We start from the raw sequence: 15,399 nt of genomic DNA, 5'->3' as shown, positions 1-15,399 counted from the left end.
TTGTATGGGGTTGTATTTAAAATTTTGAAGTCCTTAAGACACAGGAAAGTCTCACTCTTAAGTTTTCAAAACTGTGTCCCTCTCATCTCAGACCTAGAATTTTAAAGTCCAATTTGCTTTTCCCCTCCTCACTTTTATTTGTATTTATTTATTTTTGAGACAGAGTCTTGCTCTGTCACCCAGGCTGGAGTGCAGTGGTTTGATCTCGGCTCACTGCAAGCTCTGCCTCCTGGGTTCAAGCGATTCTCCCGCTTCAGCCTCCCAAGTAGCTGGGATTACAGGTGCCTGCCACCACGCCCGGCTAATTTTTGTATTTTCAGTAGAGACGGGATTTTTCCATGTCGGCCATGCTGGTCTCAAACTCCTGACCTCAAGTGATCCGTCTGCCTCGGCCTCCCAAGGTGCTGGGATTACAGGCGTGAGCCACCACACCGGCTGCTTTTTAAAATTAAGACTTCTCAGAAGACCTTGTGAGCCTTGGGTGGACACCCTTCCCACTTCACGTCCCCTGCCATTCCTCAGGGTTTTATATATTTAAGAAAGCTATGGATTGATTTTTACGAAGAAGAATTAAAACATGTGTGCTCCATAACATTATTTTATAAAACTGGCATGCGTTGTACAAATTGTCACATCGTAGCCCGAGAACAGTAGTTAGGACCAGAGTGCAGTAGAAACAAGTCATCTTATTTCTCTAATCTGAAAAAAGGATGTAAGCTTTTCTTCAGGCCAGATTTAAGCCATGTGTGACATCTTAATTTCTAAATAGAATTTTTCTTATCTAGTTCATCTCCTATCTCAGCAGCATTACCAAATTCTGTGTGATTAATTTTTATATACTGCCAGAGACAGTTTCTGGAACTATTAATTTATATTATATGCATTTTTATGAATAAATTATTTTGGTTATTATATATATTCAGTGTAAGCAACATATAATAATTTAATGACAATTTACAATGAATTCAATATCTGTCTTGAATTCTACTGGAGACCAAAGTTTCTTAAAGGTCTGTGCACATAGACCACAAAAAATCTGGGCAGCTCCCTCTTATTTAAGTCTACTCATGTGCTTCCACAACCACATGCCTATCTGATGAGCAAAGTATAAAGGCAAAAGAAATATTGCAATGCAGGATGGTGAAAACACCAACACTAAAAGACCAAAGGAGAAAACTTTGCTCAGAATCTCTTAGCTTTGCAGGCTGAGGATGGAGACCTCAATACCGGAATCTTCGTACTAAGTTCTAGTCATCAACCCCATAAACTATGCTTGGAATGTTTTGATAAATATATGTTATCAAATTCCTCCAGCTAGTGTTAATTACTCCCCAATACTTTATTTGTTTACTTATTCATTCATTTTTTGAGACAGGGTCCTGCTCTGTTGCCTAGGCTAGAGTGCAGTGGCGCAATTTCAGCTTACGGCAACGTCTACCTCCAGGCCTGAAGCAATCCTTTCGCCTCAGCCTCCTGAGTAGCTGGGACTATACAGCTGCATGCCCCAATGCCTAGCTAATTTTTGTATTTTTTGTAGAGACGTGGTTTTGCCATGTTGCCCAGGCTGGTTTTGAACTCCTGGGCTCAAGTCATCTGCCCGCCTTGGCCTCCCAAAGTGCTGGGATTACAGGCATGAGCCACTGTGCCTGGCCACCAATACTTTATTAATTCATTATTGATACAAAATTCTAAAACAAATATTCGTAATTTCTTTTGTTTTTCCTGTCCTTTAGAACTCATTGTGTTCTACCTAACATGTTTAATGTAATTTAAAACTCAGTATTTCTCAACTAAACTTAAAATAAAACTAAAACGACCCTATCCCAAGTAATTCTGAAGAAATCATTTAATTAGAGTAGATTGCTGCATTGGGAATTAGACCTCATTTGTAACACATCCCATTGCAATGCTTATTTCTTAAAGCATTACTAACATTTAAAACCACCTTAAATCATATGATGAATATTTATCTTACTTACTTAGATGTCTGAGCCTTAAAATCATAAACAGCTTTTGCAGGCAATTTCTGAAAAGGAAGATAAACAATTAACACTAATTTAAAATTTGAATTTTCTACAAGAAAGTAGTTTCATGTGCCTTAAAGAAAAAGGAAAGCTCAAGGAAGGATCAAACATACGTTATGTCAGTCCTGCATTTAATTTCCAAACAAGTCCATTTATTCTTCATTTATATATTTAAGCTATAACAGGAATATAATAGAAGGCTTATTCACCATCATATTTTATCTTAGGAAGTAAGGGAGATTAATGTTATAATGAGAGAATCAAATGCCTGCTGAGGATTGCATCCTAGGCATTGTTTTGGCTGTTACAAAGGCTTTTCCCAGGATAAATGTGGAGGGTCAATGGCTCTATGTTCTATGGAGATTGACACAGCTTTTTCTGAATCATAATAAAAGGACCAGATGTCATCAAAGAAGTCATCATTCCCTTTATTAGACACTTATTAACATATTAGCAAAAATATTAGCTCAATTATCACTGGGAAGCTAGTTACTGGGCAAAAGTATAGGTGTGAGCATCTTGCATTCCCTAGAGGGTTCAGGAACCCTTCAACACTCTGTCCACCAGCCACTTGTCTTTTAGTGGTGATGTGATGTAACATGTGCCCATTCTCAAACATTGGGGCCCACAGATCTCCCTGAGGCACCCCGTACCCTATAGCTAGCTAGGCCAGCTCTTCCTTCCCCACCAACCAACAATCCCTTCACTCCATTCCTTTTCCCCATGACTCTGGTGAACTTTAGGAATCCTGGACCATTTCTAACTTCTTTGGGGATCCCACAGGCTCTGGACTACATCAGACGCCTGTAAGATCCTCTGGAGTGGATGCCAGTCCTAGTCCAGCTTTTTGTTTCCATCCAGCCCTCACCGCTCCAAGGCAGTTTGAGCAAGAGCTCTAGCCCTGGCTCAGGGCCCTGGACAGAGTTCACTTGGTGGGTAGCTCCCAGGGGCAGTGTCCCGAGAACTGGGCTGGTTAAAAGCTTTTTTTAGGGATCCTCTCCAATAAAAGTAAGCCAGCAAAAATTATTTATGTAGGCTCTGTATTGATTTACAACACAGTTGACATCAGGCTTTCTCCTAGACCAGCGGGCCATGAAATTGTACAGAGGAAACCCATTCCCTCCACAAGGTGCCCTAACTCAGGACACTTTGAGGTCACAACAGTTAAGTTCATGGGCATCAGATCAAGACTCAGAGAGGCCTCATGGCCAAAACTGGACCACCACTAGGGAAGACCAGAGCTAGGGTCAGGGTGTGGACTGCTTCTAGGGTCAGAGTTGCTATGCTCGGGCTCCAAGGAAAATTGTTTCTAGTTTCTCAGTATTTTCATTGTTTTCTGTCGAGTTCTTTACTGGTTTGGGAGAATTTTTGGCTGGCAAGTGCCCTATCAAGTGGGTTGCTGTAAAAGACTCCCATGCTATTAAATTAACTACCTCTTTTTCTGGAGTTCCTCTTCTTTCCCTTGGTGCACTTCTCCCTGTGTCAGTCAAAGTGGATGAGTAACTTCTAGGGGACTCACGGTCTATTGGAAAGAACAGGGCCAGTCACAGTGAGTAGCTACTTAATTACAAGCCAACTCGTTCTGCCGTTTTTCCCTGGTGGCAACTATTTTTTCCCCAAATTTGGAGAGACACCATTATTGAACACATGGGTGTAAAACTCATAGGTCATTACAAAATTGTGAAATAAGACACAAAACAAGAGCATTTCAAAAGGAAAAATACCTGAGGTTGCAGAAGTATTATAATTGTCTATATAAATACAATAGCTACATTGCTGATTAATTATATTGCCACGCCCACTATAGACAATTTATAATTAGAGGGATTTTCATATAAAAGTTTTCAAAACTTTCTGTTTCTATGCTTTTGCCTCTAATTTATAATTACTATTATAAGACTTATAGAGGATGGAGAATTTGAAAACAGCAACAAATTGTAGAAAAAGAAACATTTTGTGGAATAATTTAAGACAGTAGTAATGAAAAAAAAGAGATAAAACCAAAGAAAGTATGAGGATGACAAGAGTGTGGATGAACATTCTCCTTCCACCTTACTCTCCCCTCTTCTNGTGAAATAAGACACAAAACAAGAGCATTTCAAAAGGAAAAATACCTGAGGTTGTAGAAGTATTATAATTGTCTATATAAATATAATAGCTACATTGCTGATTAATTATATTGCCACGCCCACTATAGACAATTTATAATTAGAGGGATTTTTCATATAAAAAGTTTTCAAAACTTTCTGTTTCTATGCTTTTGCCTCTAATTTATAATTACTATTATAAGACTTATAGAGGATGGAGAATTTGAAAACAGCAACAAATTGTAGAAAAGAAACATTTTGTGGAATAATTTAAGACAGTAGTAATGAAAAAAAAGAGATAAAACCAAAGAAAGTATGAGGATGACAAGAGTGTGGATGAACATTCTCCTTCCACCTTACTCTCCCCTCTTCTCTCTTACTCTGTTTTTAAATACTTATTGAATCTTAAGATGCCATACTGTTTATCTATGGCCTTCTTTTGTGCCCAGATGATAAACACCTTATCAGAAAGCAAAGAAACAAAGAGATATTGTTTCTTCTTACTGCAAGCAAAAAAGGGATAAACAGAAAGCATCATGTCAGTTGCCAAACTGCTTATGAAATATTGAATTATTTTTGTTTATCTTAAAGCAAAGCACAAATAATCACATTATAAAATTATGATTGCATGTAGTTCTTAATAGTATCTCATACCTTTTGCATTTACGTGACTTACATATGGAGATGTAAGTAGACATTAAAACTATTCCAGCAGTCTATGTCATAGAATTTTATCAGTATAACTGGGTCAATATTTGTCAATTCTTTCTTTTATCCCTTTAATAAATCTAGTTATCCAGACTGACAAAAGCATTAAAATAAAATTTATTTTATCCATCTATGAAGGAATTTAAAGTGCTGATTCATAATAAGAAAACACTGTTTTAGGGTTTTGACTACTTTGATGATATAAATTCTAAGTTAATATACTTTTATGATCAGAGGGCCTGATAATGATCACGAATTTTAAATTCCTTTTCTACCCCATGGAATATAAGCTATTTTCACTTGGGTGAAACACAATTGGAAAATAAATATTTTATTAAAACAAAATACTTTTAAATGCATTTCAAAGCCCTTTCAAGTCATGTTTCAAAAATGTGCTCTTATCTGCACATAAAATTGAGAGATGATTATATTAGGATATTAAAAACCTGGAGAAGGTAGCTAATTTATTAAAAAATTGGATCCTGACACATTTCAATTAGTGAAAATTTTCGATTGTAGAAATTGATTTTTAAAATTCTAATTGATGATTTTGAAGCATGTTGCTTCAGTCTAAGGGTAAGCAAAGATAAATATAAGTATATAGTACAACATCAGTGAAAGCAAAGAAGATAAATACTAAGTAGATTTGTGCAAGCTGATTAACAATCAAGCCATATTTGACACTAATACGAACTGTGAATCATGTCTTTCTTTGTCTGAGATTATATTTTATACTATAAATTCTGAATCATTAGGAGTTTGAATCCCTTTTCTGTCACCTACTCTCTGTGTGACCTCGGACAAATTTCTTATCCTCTCCAGGCCCAACTTCCAGAATTGAAAATGGCTCTTAAAACAACACCCATTTCATAGGCCTATGCCAGTTTTGATTAGATAATGTATATAAAGCACTCTGTAGTGTCTGGTGCATAGAAGTTTCTCTGTTGACCAACTTTCAGCCCAGAATGTTCATTCCAATCTCTTAAAATTTACGTAGTGAACAGATGCGCTCTAAGAATTAATGAAAAGAATTGGTCACAAATTTTAAAACACCCTGGGCTATAAGTTACATAAATCTCAAAAAGAGGCCTCTGCCTTTCAATTGCTGTTTATTCTTGTGTTGCCACTTCAAAGTTATCTATGAAAACAGAGTTTAGAGTCACTTTTACCTGAATAATGTAATTCAAATTTCAATACAGGACTGTTTTAGCAGAAAGAGAAAGTGAATGAATTAAGTAATGGAAAAGAGAAAATGAATAAATGGTGGAAATGGGCCTTTTATATATACAGCTTAAAGATACATTCACAAAAATTTTATCACAATTGTGTCCTTGAAATGGAGAAAGCTATTAAGCAAGTCCTAATTTCTTTGTGTCCATCAATTACTAATCACATCTTTCAGTTTTGCTTCTTGAATGTTTTGATATAGTATCTTCTATATGGAATGTGAGTAAATTATTAACAGAATGAATATAAAGTTTTAAAGTTAATATACACATTTTTAAAAGGCTATGTGTGGAACTATAGGTTTTGATTCATGTCACAGCGTAATTTATCATCTCAGTGTGAGTAATGGTTGCTTCAACTCTAATCCTGAGCTACACAATAGCCTTCCCTCTCGTTTTTGAAAGAGTAAATTTTTGTGAATTGATGGTCACTTTAAGCCACACATCAAGTCCAAATATCACATGGGCAAATGAGCAGTATTCAGTAACACATATTTGCACAACAAGTGTTTGCTTCACAACACATAACGATGCCAAATGGTCTCCCAGCTCGGGAGTGATGAGATGTTGGAATGGGCAATGAAAGAGCTGGAGGGTGGGTCTCTGAACCACAAAGAAAAAGAAAGAAAAGCTCATCCACCTTGGAGCGCACCGCCACGGTCTTGGTGGTGGTAGTTGTTGGCTGTGTCCACGTCCTGGAAAGAGGCACTGTGGGGCATTCTCCCGCAATCATTCTGGTAGGGTGGGCAATGAATAGCACCATCTTGAGGCAGTGGGTGGAGAGGCTGGTGCAGGGGGCTCCTCCTCAGCACTCTCAGGGACGAGTTCCTCTCGGGAACATCTGGCAGCAGCTCACTGATGAGACGGTGCAAGATGCTGTTGTCTGGCAAGCTCCCCCTTTTCTTTTCAGCTTTAATTTGGTCACAAATGTCTTTAAGGGCAGAGTCCAGAGCCTCAAACACAGATGCTTTACATTTTGCCTTTTCAGTCTGTTTCTTAGGGGCTGAATTTTTTTTCCTGCGGAAAGGCACAGGACTGACTAGAAAAGCCAGTTTAGAAAGGCTGGGGTCCATTTCTTGCCTTCTGGGCTCCTCGGGGTTTTCGTGTCTGGCTCTTTCGTGTTTCAACATTGTGGTAAATCGAGTGTAGGAGGCCGGGCATCTGCCTTTGCAGGAGCTGATGAGGTGGCGGTGGTGGTGGTGGTGGTGGTGGTGGTGGTGGTGGTGGCTGGATCCGTAAAAGCTTTCAGAGGATGTGAAGGAAAAGTGATCAAAGTCACTTTCACTGCAGAAGGATGACCCCTCTAGGTGAATGTAGTCGCTGTGGTCAGACACAACCCCGTCCTGGTCGCTGTCGGAAAACTCCACGTGGGCTCTGGGCTGCTCATCGCTGGTGACTTCGATGTGAACAGGCGCCAGGGCGTTAGACGCGCGGCCTCGCTGGCCCTGAGAGGGGGGTCCACTTTGGTTTTCTTCCTCCAGCAAATACTCAATGGAGAATCGCCTCTTGGGACATAAGCCATTTTGTGGTGGTTCTAGGGTGACGGGAGACAGCATGTCGTCCCCTAAATTGGGCATGGATTTGGACTTCTGAATCAGCTTTTCGAACTCGGAAATGCGCGTGGGCACCATGTGCCGGGGCACCTCCTCCGTGGAGGACTGGCTCCAGGCCTGCAGCAGGCCCTTGTGCTGCTGCTCGCTCTCGTACTGCAGTATCCTGGACTTCACGGAGCAGATCACCTCGGAATTCATCAGGTCCTTGCGGTTGATGCGGTGCATTTTCTTGTACATCTTCAGGAACCCCGGGGCGTTGTGGGCTGACCGGTGTCTGATCCTGGATCTGCCGGGACCGCGAACCTCCTGGATGTAGGGCGACCCCCAGGCTCTGCGGCAGCCGTCTTTGGAGTCCTCTTCACATAACAGGGAGCCCATGCTTTCTGACTTGATTTTCGGGTCCGGGAAGCTATTGCAGTCATCGTTTAGGAGATCGTCACAGCTCCGGGATTTGATTTTGGGAGAAACGGTTTCTTCTGTGCTGCTCCAGATTTCTGCGTTTTGCCGGGCCATTTGCCAGCCATTCTTGAAACTAATGGCCCTTGGTGAGTCCCGAGGGACGTCTAAGTGCTGTCTATACGTGCTACAGTAATCTAACTCACTGGAGGGGTTGCCGTTGAGCCCTGAGTAACTGCAAAGGGATGGACACATTTTGCTATCATCCCCACCTTTTAATCCAGAGCAGCGTGGTAGAAGAGAGACATTTGGAGAAGTTAAAAGGTTCACAAAGAGAGGAGAGCATGTCAGTAAGCATCAGACAGCACAGCAAGGAGAAAGCAGTTAGTGTGTTTTAATCTAGAGGCTGATTGTTAACGCATGGAGCTTCAAGTCTAGAGAAAAAGGTCTAATTCTAAAGCGAGCTAATACTTTTTCAATGAATGTAGCTTTGCAGAGAGAGTTGGCAAAACTATGCATAAGAAGTAACTGATGGAAGCAAATACGCCTACTTCTATTACATAATTCATACACCTTTCTGACAATACCGTTTGCCAAAAACACAATAGTGCCTCTTCAGCTGATAGCATGATCTGGTAGTAAAGGTTTAACAATTAGTGTCAAAAGTGTGATACACTTAATCAATTTAATAGGGCCGGAATTTGAGTCTCATCTGATTCGTAATGATACATAGGTAGAGAGCGGTTTATACATTTACATCTAATTAATACTCTCATGACTATATCAAATAATTTTTTATGGGTTTTGGATTTTAAAAGCTATAAGGCAAAGCTCCAAAATTGCAAAATCAAATGCTGTGAACTATTGCTGCTAACATTTTTCCAAGAAAGAAAATAGCTAAAACTCTTTAAGCTAACTAATTTACCTCTTAAATTGCTCTACTTTAACCTCTTATTAGGTACATAGTTCTCATAGGAANTGGTGGTGGTGGTGGTGGTGGTGGTGGTGGTGGTGGTGGTGGTGGTGGTGGTGGTGGTGGTGGTGGTGGTGGTGGTGGTGGTGGTGGTGGTGGTGGTGGTGGTGGTGGTGGTGGTGGTGGTGGTGGTGGTGGTGGTGGTGGTGGTGGTGGTGGTGGTGGTGGTGGTGGTGGTGGTGGTGGTGGTGGTGGTGGTGGTGGTGGTGGTGGTGGTGGTGGTGGTGGTGGTGGTGGTGGTGGTGGTGGTGGTGGTGGTGGTGGTGGTGGTGGTGGTGGTGGTGGTGGTGGTGGTGGTGGTGGTGGTGGTGGTGGTGGTGGTGGTGGTGGTGGTGGTGGTGGCTGGATCCGTAAAAGCTTTCAGAGGATGTGAAGGAAAAGTGATCAAAGTCACTTTCACTGCAGAAGGATGACCCCTCTAGGTGAATGTAGTCGCTGTGGTCAGACACAACCCCGTCCTGGTCGCTGTCGGAAAACTCCACGTGGGCTCTGGGCTGCTCATCGCTGGTGACTTCGATGTGAACAGGCGCCAGGGCGTTAGACGCGCGGCCTCGCTGGCCCTGAGAGGGGGGTCCACTTTGGTTTTCTTCCTCCAGCAAATACTCAATGGAGAATCGCCTCTTGGGACATAAGCCATTTTGTGGTGGTTCTAGGGTGACGGGAGACAGCATGTCGTCCCCTAAATTGGGCATGGATTTGGACTTCTGAATCAGCTTTTCGAACTCGGAAATGCGCGTGGGCACCATGTGCCGGGGCACCTCCTCCGTGGAGGACTGGCTCCAGGCCTGCAGCAGGCCCTTGTGCTGCTGCTCGCTCTCGTACTGCAGTATCCTGGACTTCACGGAGCAGATCACCTCGGAATTCATCAGGTCCTTGCGGTTGATGCGGTGCATTTTCTTGTACATCTTCAGGAACCCCGGGGCGTTGTGGGCTGACCGGTGTCTGATCCTGGATCTGCCGGGACCGCGAACCTCCTGGATGTAGGGCGACCCCAGGCTCTGCGGCAGCCGTCTTTGGAGTCCTCTTCACATAACAGGGAGCCCATGCTTTCTGACTTGATTTTCGGGTCCGGGAAGCTATTGCAGTCATCGTTTAGGAGATCGTCACAGCTCCGGGATTTGATTTTGGGAGAAACGGTTTCTTCTGTGCTGCTCCAGATTTCTGCGTTTTGCCGGGCCATTTGCCAGCCATTCTTGAAACTAATGGCCCTTGGTGAGTCCCGAGGGACGTCTAAGTGCTGTCTATACGTGCTACAGTAATCTAACTCACTGGAGGGGTTGCCGTTGAGCCCTGAGTAACTGCAAAGGGATGGACACATTTTGCTATCATCCCCACCTTTTAATCCAGAGCAGCGTGGTAGAAGAGAGACATTTGGAGAAGTTAAAAGGTTCACAAAGAGAGGAGAGCATGTCAGTAAGCATCAGACAGCACAGCAAGGAGAAAGCAGTTAGTGTGTTTTAATCTAGAGGCTGATTGTTAACGCATGGAGCTTCAAGTCTAGAGAAAAGGTCTAATTCTAAAGCGAGCTAATACTTTTCAATGAATGTAGCTTTGCAGAGAGAGTTGGCAAAACTATGCATAAGAAGTAACTGATGGAAGCAAATACGCCTACTTCTATTACATAATTCATACACCTTTCTGACAATACCGTTTGCCAAAACACAATAGTGCCTCTTCAGCTGATAGCATGATCTGGTAGTAAAGGTTTAACAATTAGTGTCAAAAGTGTGATACACTTAATCAATTTAATAGGGCCGGAATTTGAGTCTCATCTGATTCGTAATGATACATAGGTAGAGAGCGGTTTATACATTTACATCTAATTAATACTCTCATGACTATATCAAATAATTTTTTATGGGTTTTGGATTTTAAAAGCTATAAGGCAAAGCTCCAAAATTGCAAAATCAAATGCTGTGAACTATTGCTGCTAACATTTTCCAAGAAAGAAAATAGCTAAAACTCTTTAAGCTAACTAATTTACCTCTTAAATTGCTCTACTTTAACCTCTTATTAGGTACATAGTTCTCATAGGAAAACTGAATATAATGCAAACCTTTCATCAGAGGCGCATATATCATGCTTTTTTTTCTGGGAAGAGTTTTTAAAAAATATTTGCAATTTGATAATAGAGATGTACACTTGGATTCGATTTTGAATAGCTATGGAAATGTTCTTTTGTTTTGCTGAGTTAACTAATAAATGAGAAGCCAAATTATATCTAACAGGACATTTTCTTCTTAGAAATAAAATCTAATGGAGGAAAATATCTCTATTCAATACGCATACCTTACAATGTTCTCTAAATTCTTTAAAAGTAGGTGAGCACATTAGGTAGATATGTACTGCCTGGGAAAGGAAGTTGATTTAACACTCCCTGTGATAAAACAAATATCTACATTTATCAGAATCCTTTTAACTTTTGGGTAGTATACAATAATAATGAGTCAATGGCATTGCATGACTTACTTGTTACCTTAAGATATTCATTGGAATAAGTGAGTTGGATCTGATAAGGCATCTCTGCTCCTCAGAGGAAAGGTGTGATGGATGGAGCTCGCATGCCCTGAACCATCAGCTGATATTACAGCTTTACGAGGCCTTAAAATGGCTAGGCCTCCACCTACTTAGAGTCCAATCATCACAACCAGAATATCTTTTGCACACAAATCAGCTATCACTTTTAACTATCATGTGGCAATGGTTTTATTGAGTATAGGTGATAGGTGTAGCTGAATTGGTCTGGTTTTATAGAAACTTATGTTAGAGCTCAATTTCTTCACACATTTCAAAATCTCTTTCTCTTCTGTTTCGATCCCAAGATATTAGAAGAGATTGTGTGGTCCCATATTCGGTAGAGCCCTAGCTCCCTGTGGGTGCTGGTTCAGTCCTCACTCTCCATCTCAGAAACACTCCTGTCCTCAAGGAAGACCACTAAATGGTCTTCCAGAAACCAGAAGGAGTGACTTACTCCTTTCAACAGTGAGCTGCCTACACCTGCAGTGAGGAGACAGGCCGCCCTGAAAAAAAGGCTTGGTGATTCCTGAATGATATAATTATGGTCTGGGACCGATCAGTCCTGACTGTGAACTGCTGTGAATTGACCACTATGTTACCTGGCAGGACCTGGATGCTCCACTGTTCATACGAAGGTGGCCCAAAATATACAGCAAATGGCTAAAGAAATTAATAGATCGGAATTTTTTTTTTAAATCTAGAATTGAATAACTTTTTAAAACCTCCAAACCAATGTATATTTTAGGTAACAATTTCCTCTGTTGCTGCTTGTAATTTCTATCCTATAAATTTGACTGATTGCTAGTTGTAGAAACATTAGAAAATTTTGACTATACATTAATGTTTACAAATGACATCTTTTAGTAGCCTGATGATACATATTTGGTACTTTGAATTTGTTTAGAAAGGGATCTATTTGGGGGAAAAAAGCATTAGCAGATGCTAGTCAGAGTTCTTGAAGCAACCTAAGTGGCTCACCAGCTTGAGTCAGTCTGGGTGGGAAGAAAGCTATTGTTCTAAAACTGTATTTTATTCCAGACACCGTACGTGGGAGCCAGCACGTGCCACTATCACTGGGCCAGCTTTCACACAGTGCTCTAGGCTAAAATGCAAACTAGTAAATTGTTGTGTTTTCATTTACTATTGCTCACCTTTTGCTCTCGATGGGGAAGAAGGAGAAGAGCTAGTGAAAGACTTTGTAAGGGTAGTACTTGATCCTGGGAGGTCCGCTCGGCCTGGGCTAGTCCTGCTCACACTTTGATCTCCCAAGCCCCGTGGTGGACCCACTGCAGGCTCGCTCTTCCTCCGCTTCCTGAAGTCACTGGCCATGCTTGCAGAACTGAAAGAAGGAATCAGATATGTTTGATTGGCATTGGAGGAGGTTAAGGTGTGCACCAGAAAAACCAGTGGAACGTGCTAGTGACTCCTAAACTTCTATCAGCAAAACGGCATGGCTAGGAACCCATCCCTTGATGTTCAACATGATTTCTCTAGAAGGATCCTTTTAAAAATGAATAGACTTTATTATTTATTTATTTTGAGACGATTTCTGGCTCTGTCACCCAGGCTGGAAGTGCAGTGGTGCAATCACAGCTCATTGCAACCCCAAACTCCTGGGCTCAGGGGATACTCCTGCTTCAGCCTCCCGAGTAGCTGGGACCACAGGTGTGCACCACCACATCTGGCTAATTATTTAAATTTTTATTTACATAGAGACAGAGTCTTACTATGTTGCCCAGGCTGGGTTGAGACAGAGTCTCAAACCCCTGAGCTCAAGTGATCCTCCATCCTCAGTCCCCTGAAGTGTTGGGATTACAGGCATGAACCACTGTGCCCGGCCGACTTAATTTTTTTAGAGCAGTTTTAGGCTTGCAGAAACGATGACTGGAAAGTGTAGAGAGTTTCCTTATAGTCCCTTTCCTCTTGTACAGTTTCCCTTATCATTTACATATTCTTTTAGTGGGGTACGTTGTTACAATTGGTGGATCTACCTTGATGCATCTTCACCCCAAGTCCATAGCTTACATTTGAATTCATGTTTTATCTTAAACATTTCATGGGTTTTGAGAAATGTATAATGATATGTGTCCATCACTAATGTGTCAATCATATAAAATAGTTTTACTGCCATAAAAAGTTTCTGTTCTCCAGCTTTTCATCCCTCCCTTCCTCCCGCTCATCCTGGCACCCATTGATCTTTCCACGGCCTACACAGTTTTGCCTTTTCACCATGCCCAGTTGATATCATGCAGGATGTGGCCTCTCAGATTGGCTTGCTTCACTCAGTAATACACTTTTAAGGTTTCTCCATGTGCTTCTTGTCACTTGATAGCTCATTTCTTTGCATTGCTGAGCCACATTCTATTCCACAGATGTGCCAGAGTTTATTTATCCATTTACCTATTGAAGGACATCTTGGTTGCTTCCAAGTTCTAGCAATTATAAATAATGCTCCTAAGAAAACCACCTGCTGGTTTTTGTGAACATAAGTTTTAAACATCTTTGAAGTCAAAATTCTCCTATAGTGAAATATGTTGTGATTGAGAATTCAGTGCTATAATTTGTATCTTATATCTTTTCTCTATAAAGCAGAGTTCTAATAACATGAATATATCCAGAGTGGCATACCAAATACAGGAAAGAACTGAAAAAAAAAAAAAGGCATCAAGAGAGGCAAATTTCTCTCACCTCAAGGGTTGTCTGCAGCTTGTCCTATCATCTTAGCTTTAGAAGATGTTGTATTGGAATTCCAACATTTTCTATTTAAATAATGAACGAAGGCTGAGCATTATGGCTTATGTCTGTAACCAAGTACTTTGGGAGGTCAAGGCTGGAGGATGGCTCAAGGTCAGGAGTTTGAGACCAGCCTGGACAACTAGTGAGACCCTGTCTCTACAGAAAAGTTAGCCAGTTGTGCCATGTGCCTGTAGTTCCAGCTATTCAGGAGGCTAAGATGGGAGGATAGCTTGAGCCCAGGAGTTTGAGGCTGCAGTGAGCCATGATTGCACCACTGCACTCCAGCTTGGGCAACAGAGCAAGACCCTGTCTCATCAGTCAATCAATCAATGAGTATCAGTTACCTGGTCAGCAAATTAACCATTAAAGATTGCTTCCTCTCGTTTGCATAAAATACTGTCAATAGTCTAGACTAGCAGGGAGTTTGTGTCATGGTTTTGAGTTTGAGTACAGTACATTTAAGACAAGTGTTAATGAATGAAGCCACACATGGCACAGCATACTGTGCGTGAAATCCCTGGATTCTTAGACAAGAATTGTGTAGACAACAGTGATAACAGCAACAGCAGCAATCCCAGCTCCCGTGGAGCCCAGCAGAATGTCATGTGATTTATTTAAGTTTTTGTCTTGTTTAGCCCACACAGCAAACCTATGAGATATGTGCTGTTATCTCAGTGTTACAAATGGTAAAGCAAATACATGTGCCTGGGATGTGTGGAAGCGGAGAGGCAGACCTCAGAACTGGTTCGTCCTCTTCTGAAGAGGATGCTGCATCTCCTAGACCTGTTTTCGCTGTGATTGTCCTGTCATGTGAGGGTCTGTGTGTCTTTATGGCAATCTTTAGATTAGATTAAAACTCTAAAATTCAAATGTTTTAGGTGCATAGATAGAGGCACAAGATAAAAAGGAGGGTTCGAGAGTTCCTTTCTCAGGGATGCTATTGTAGTTGGTTGGCACTCAGAAACCCAATTTACGATTGACCTAATTCACAAAGAAATCTACATAGAAGGGTAAATTAATGCTACTACATAAATATTTGTTATTGATGTTACAATATGGCTGGGAGTTTGTATTATTCAATATTACTATTGAACTATGTCTGAGTATGTCTGATTTTTGTGATTTTTTTTTTTTTTTTTTTTTTTTTTTTTTTTTGTTTTTTTTTTTTCTTTTTTATAT

General features: G+C 41.1%; 1 protein-coding gene across 50 annotated transcripts in view; it reads right to left on the bottom strand.

The window, feature by feature from the left end:
* SORBS2 (sorbin and SH3 domain containing 2) overlaps positions 1-15,399 on the bottom strand; it is a 235,415-nt gene that overhangs the window by 32,184 nt on the left and 187,832 nt on the right. For all 50 annotated transcript variants that reach the window (XM_017862581.1, XM_017862598.1, XM_017862588.1 and 47 more), the window contains 3 exons: positions 12,636-12,823; positions 3,458-3,546; positions 1,980-2,026 (listed from right to left, as the gene is read on the bottom strand). In XM_017862581.1, coding sequence (XP_017718070.1) covers positions 1,980-2,026; positions 3,458-3,546; positions 12,636-12,823 — 324 coding nt within the window. The remainder of the gene's footprint in view (positions 1-1,979; positions 2,027-3,457; positions 3,547-12,635; positions 12,824-15,399) is intronic.

The sequence above is a fragment of the Rhinopithecus bieti genome, unplaced genomic scaffold (assembly GCF_001698545.2).
Source record: "Rhinopithecus bieti isolate Rb0 unplaced genomic scaffold, ASM169854v2 scaffold_56174, whole genome shotgun sequence".
NCBI lineage: Eukaryota > Metazoa > Chordata > Mammalia > Primates > Cercopithecidae > Rhinopithecus > Rhinopithecus bieti.
The sequence above is the reverse complement of the archived record's forward strand: the minus strand, read 5'-3'. Positions and strand labels throughout refer to the sequence as shown.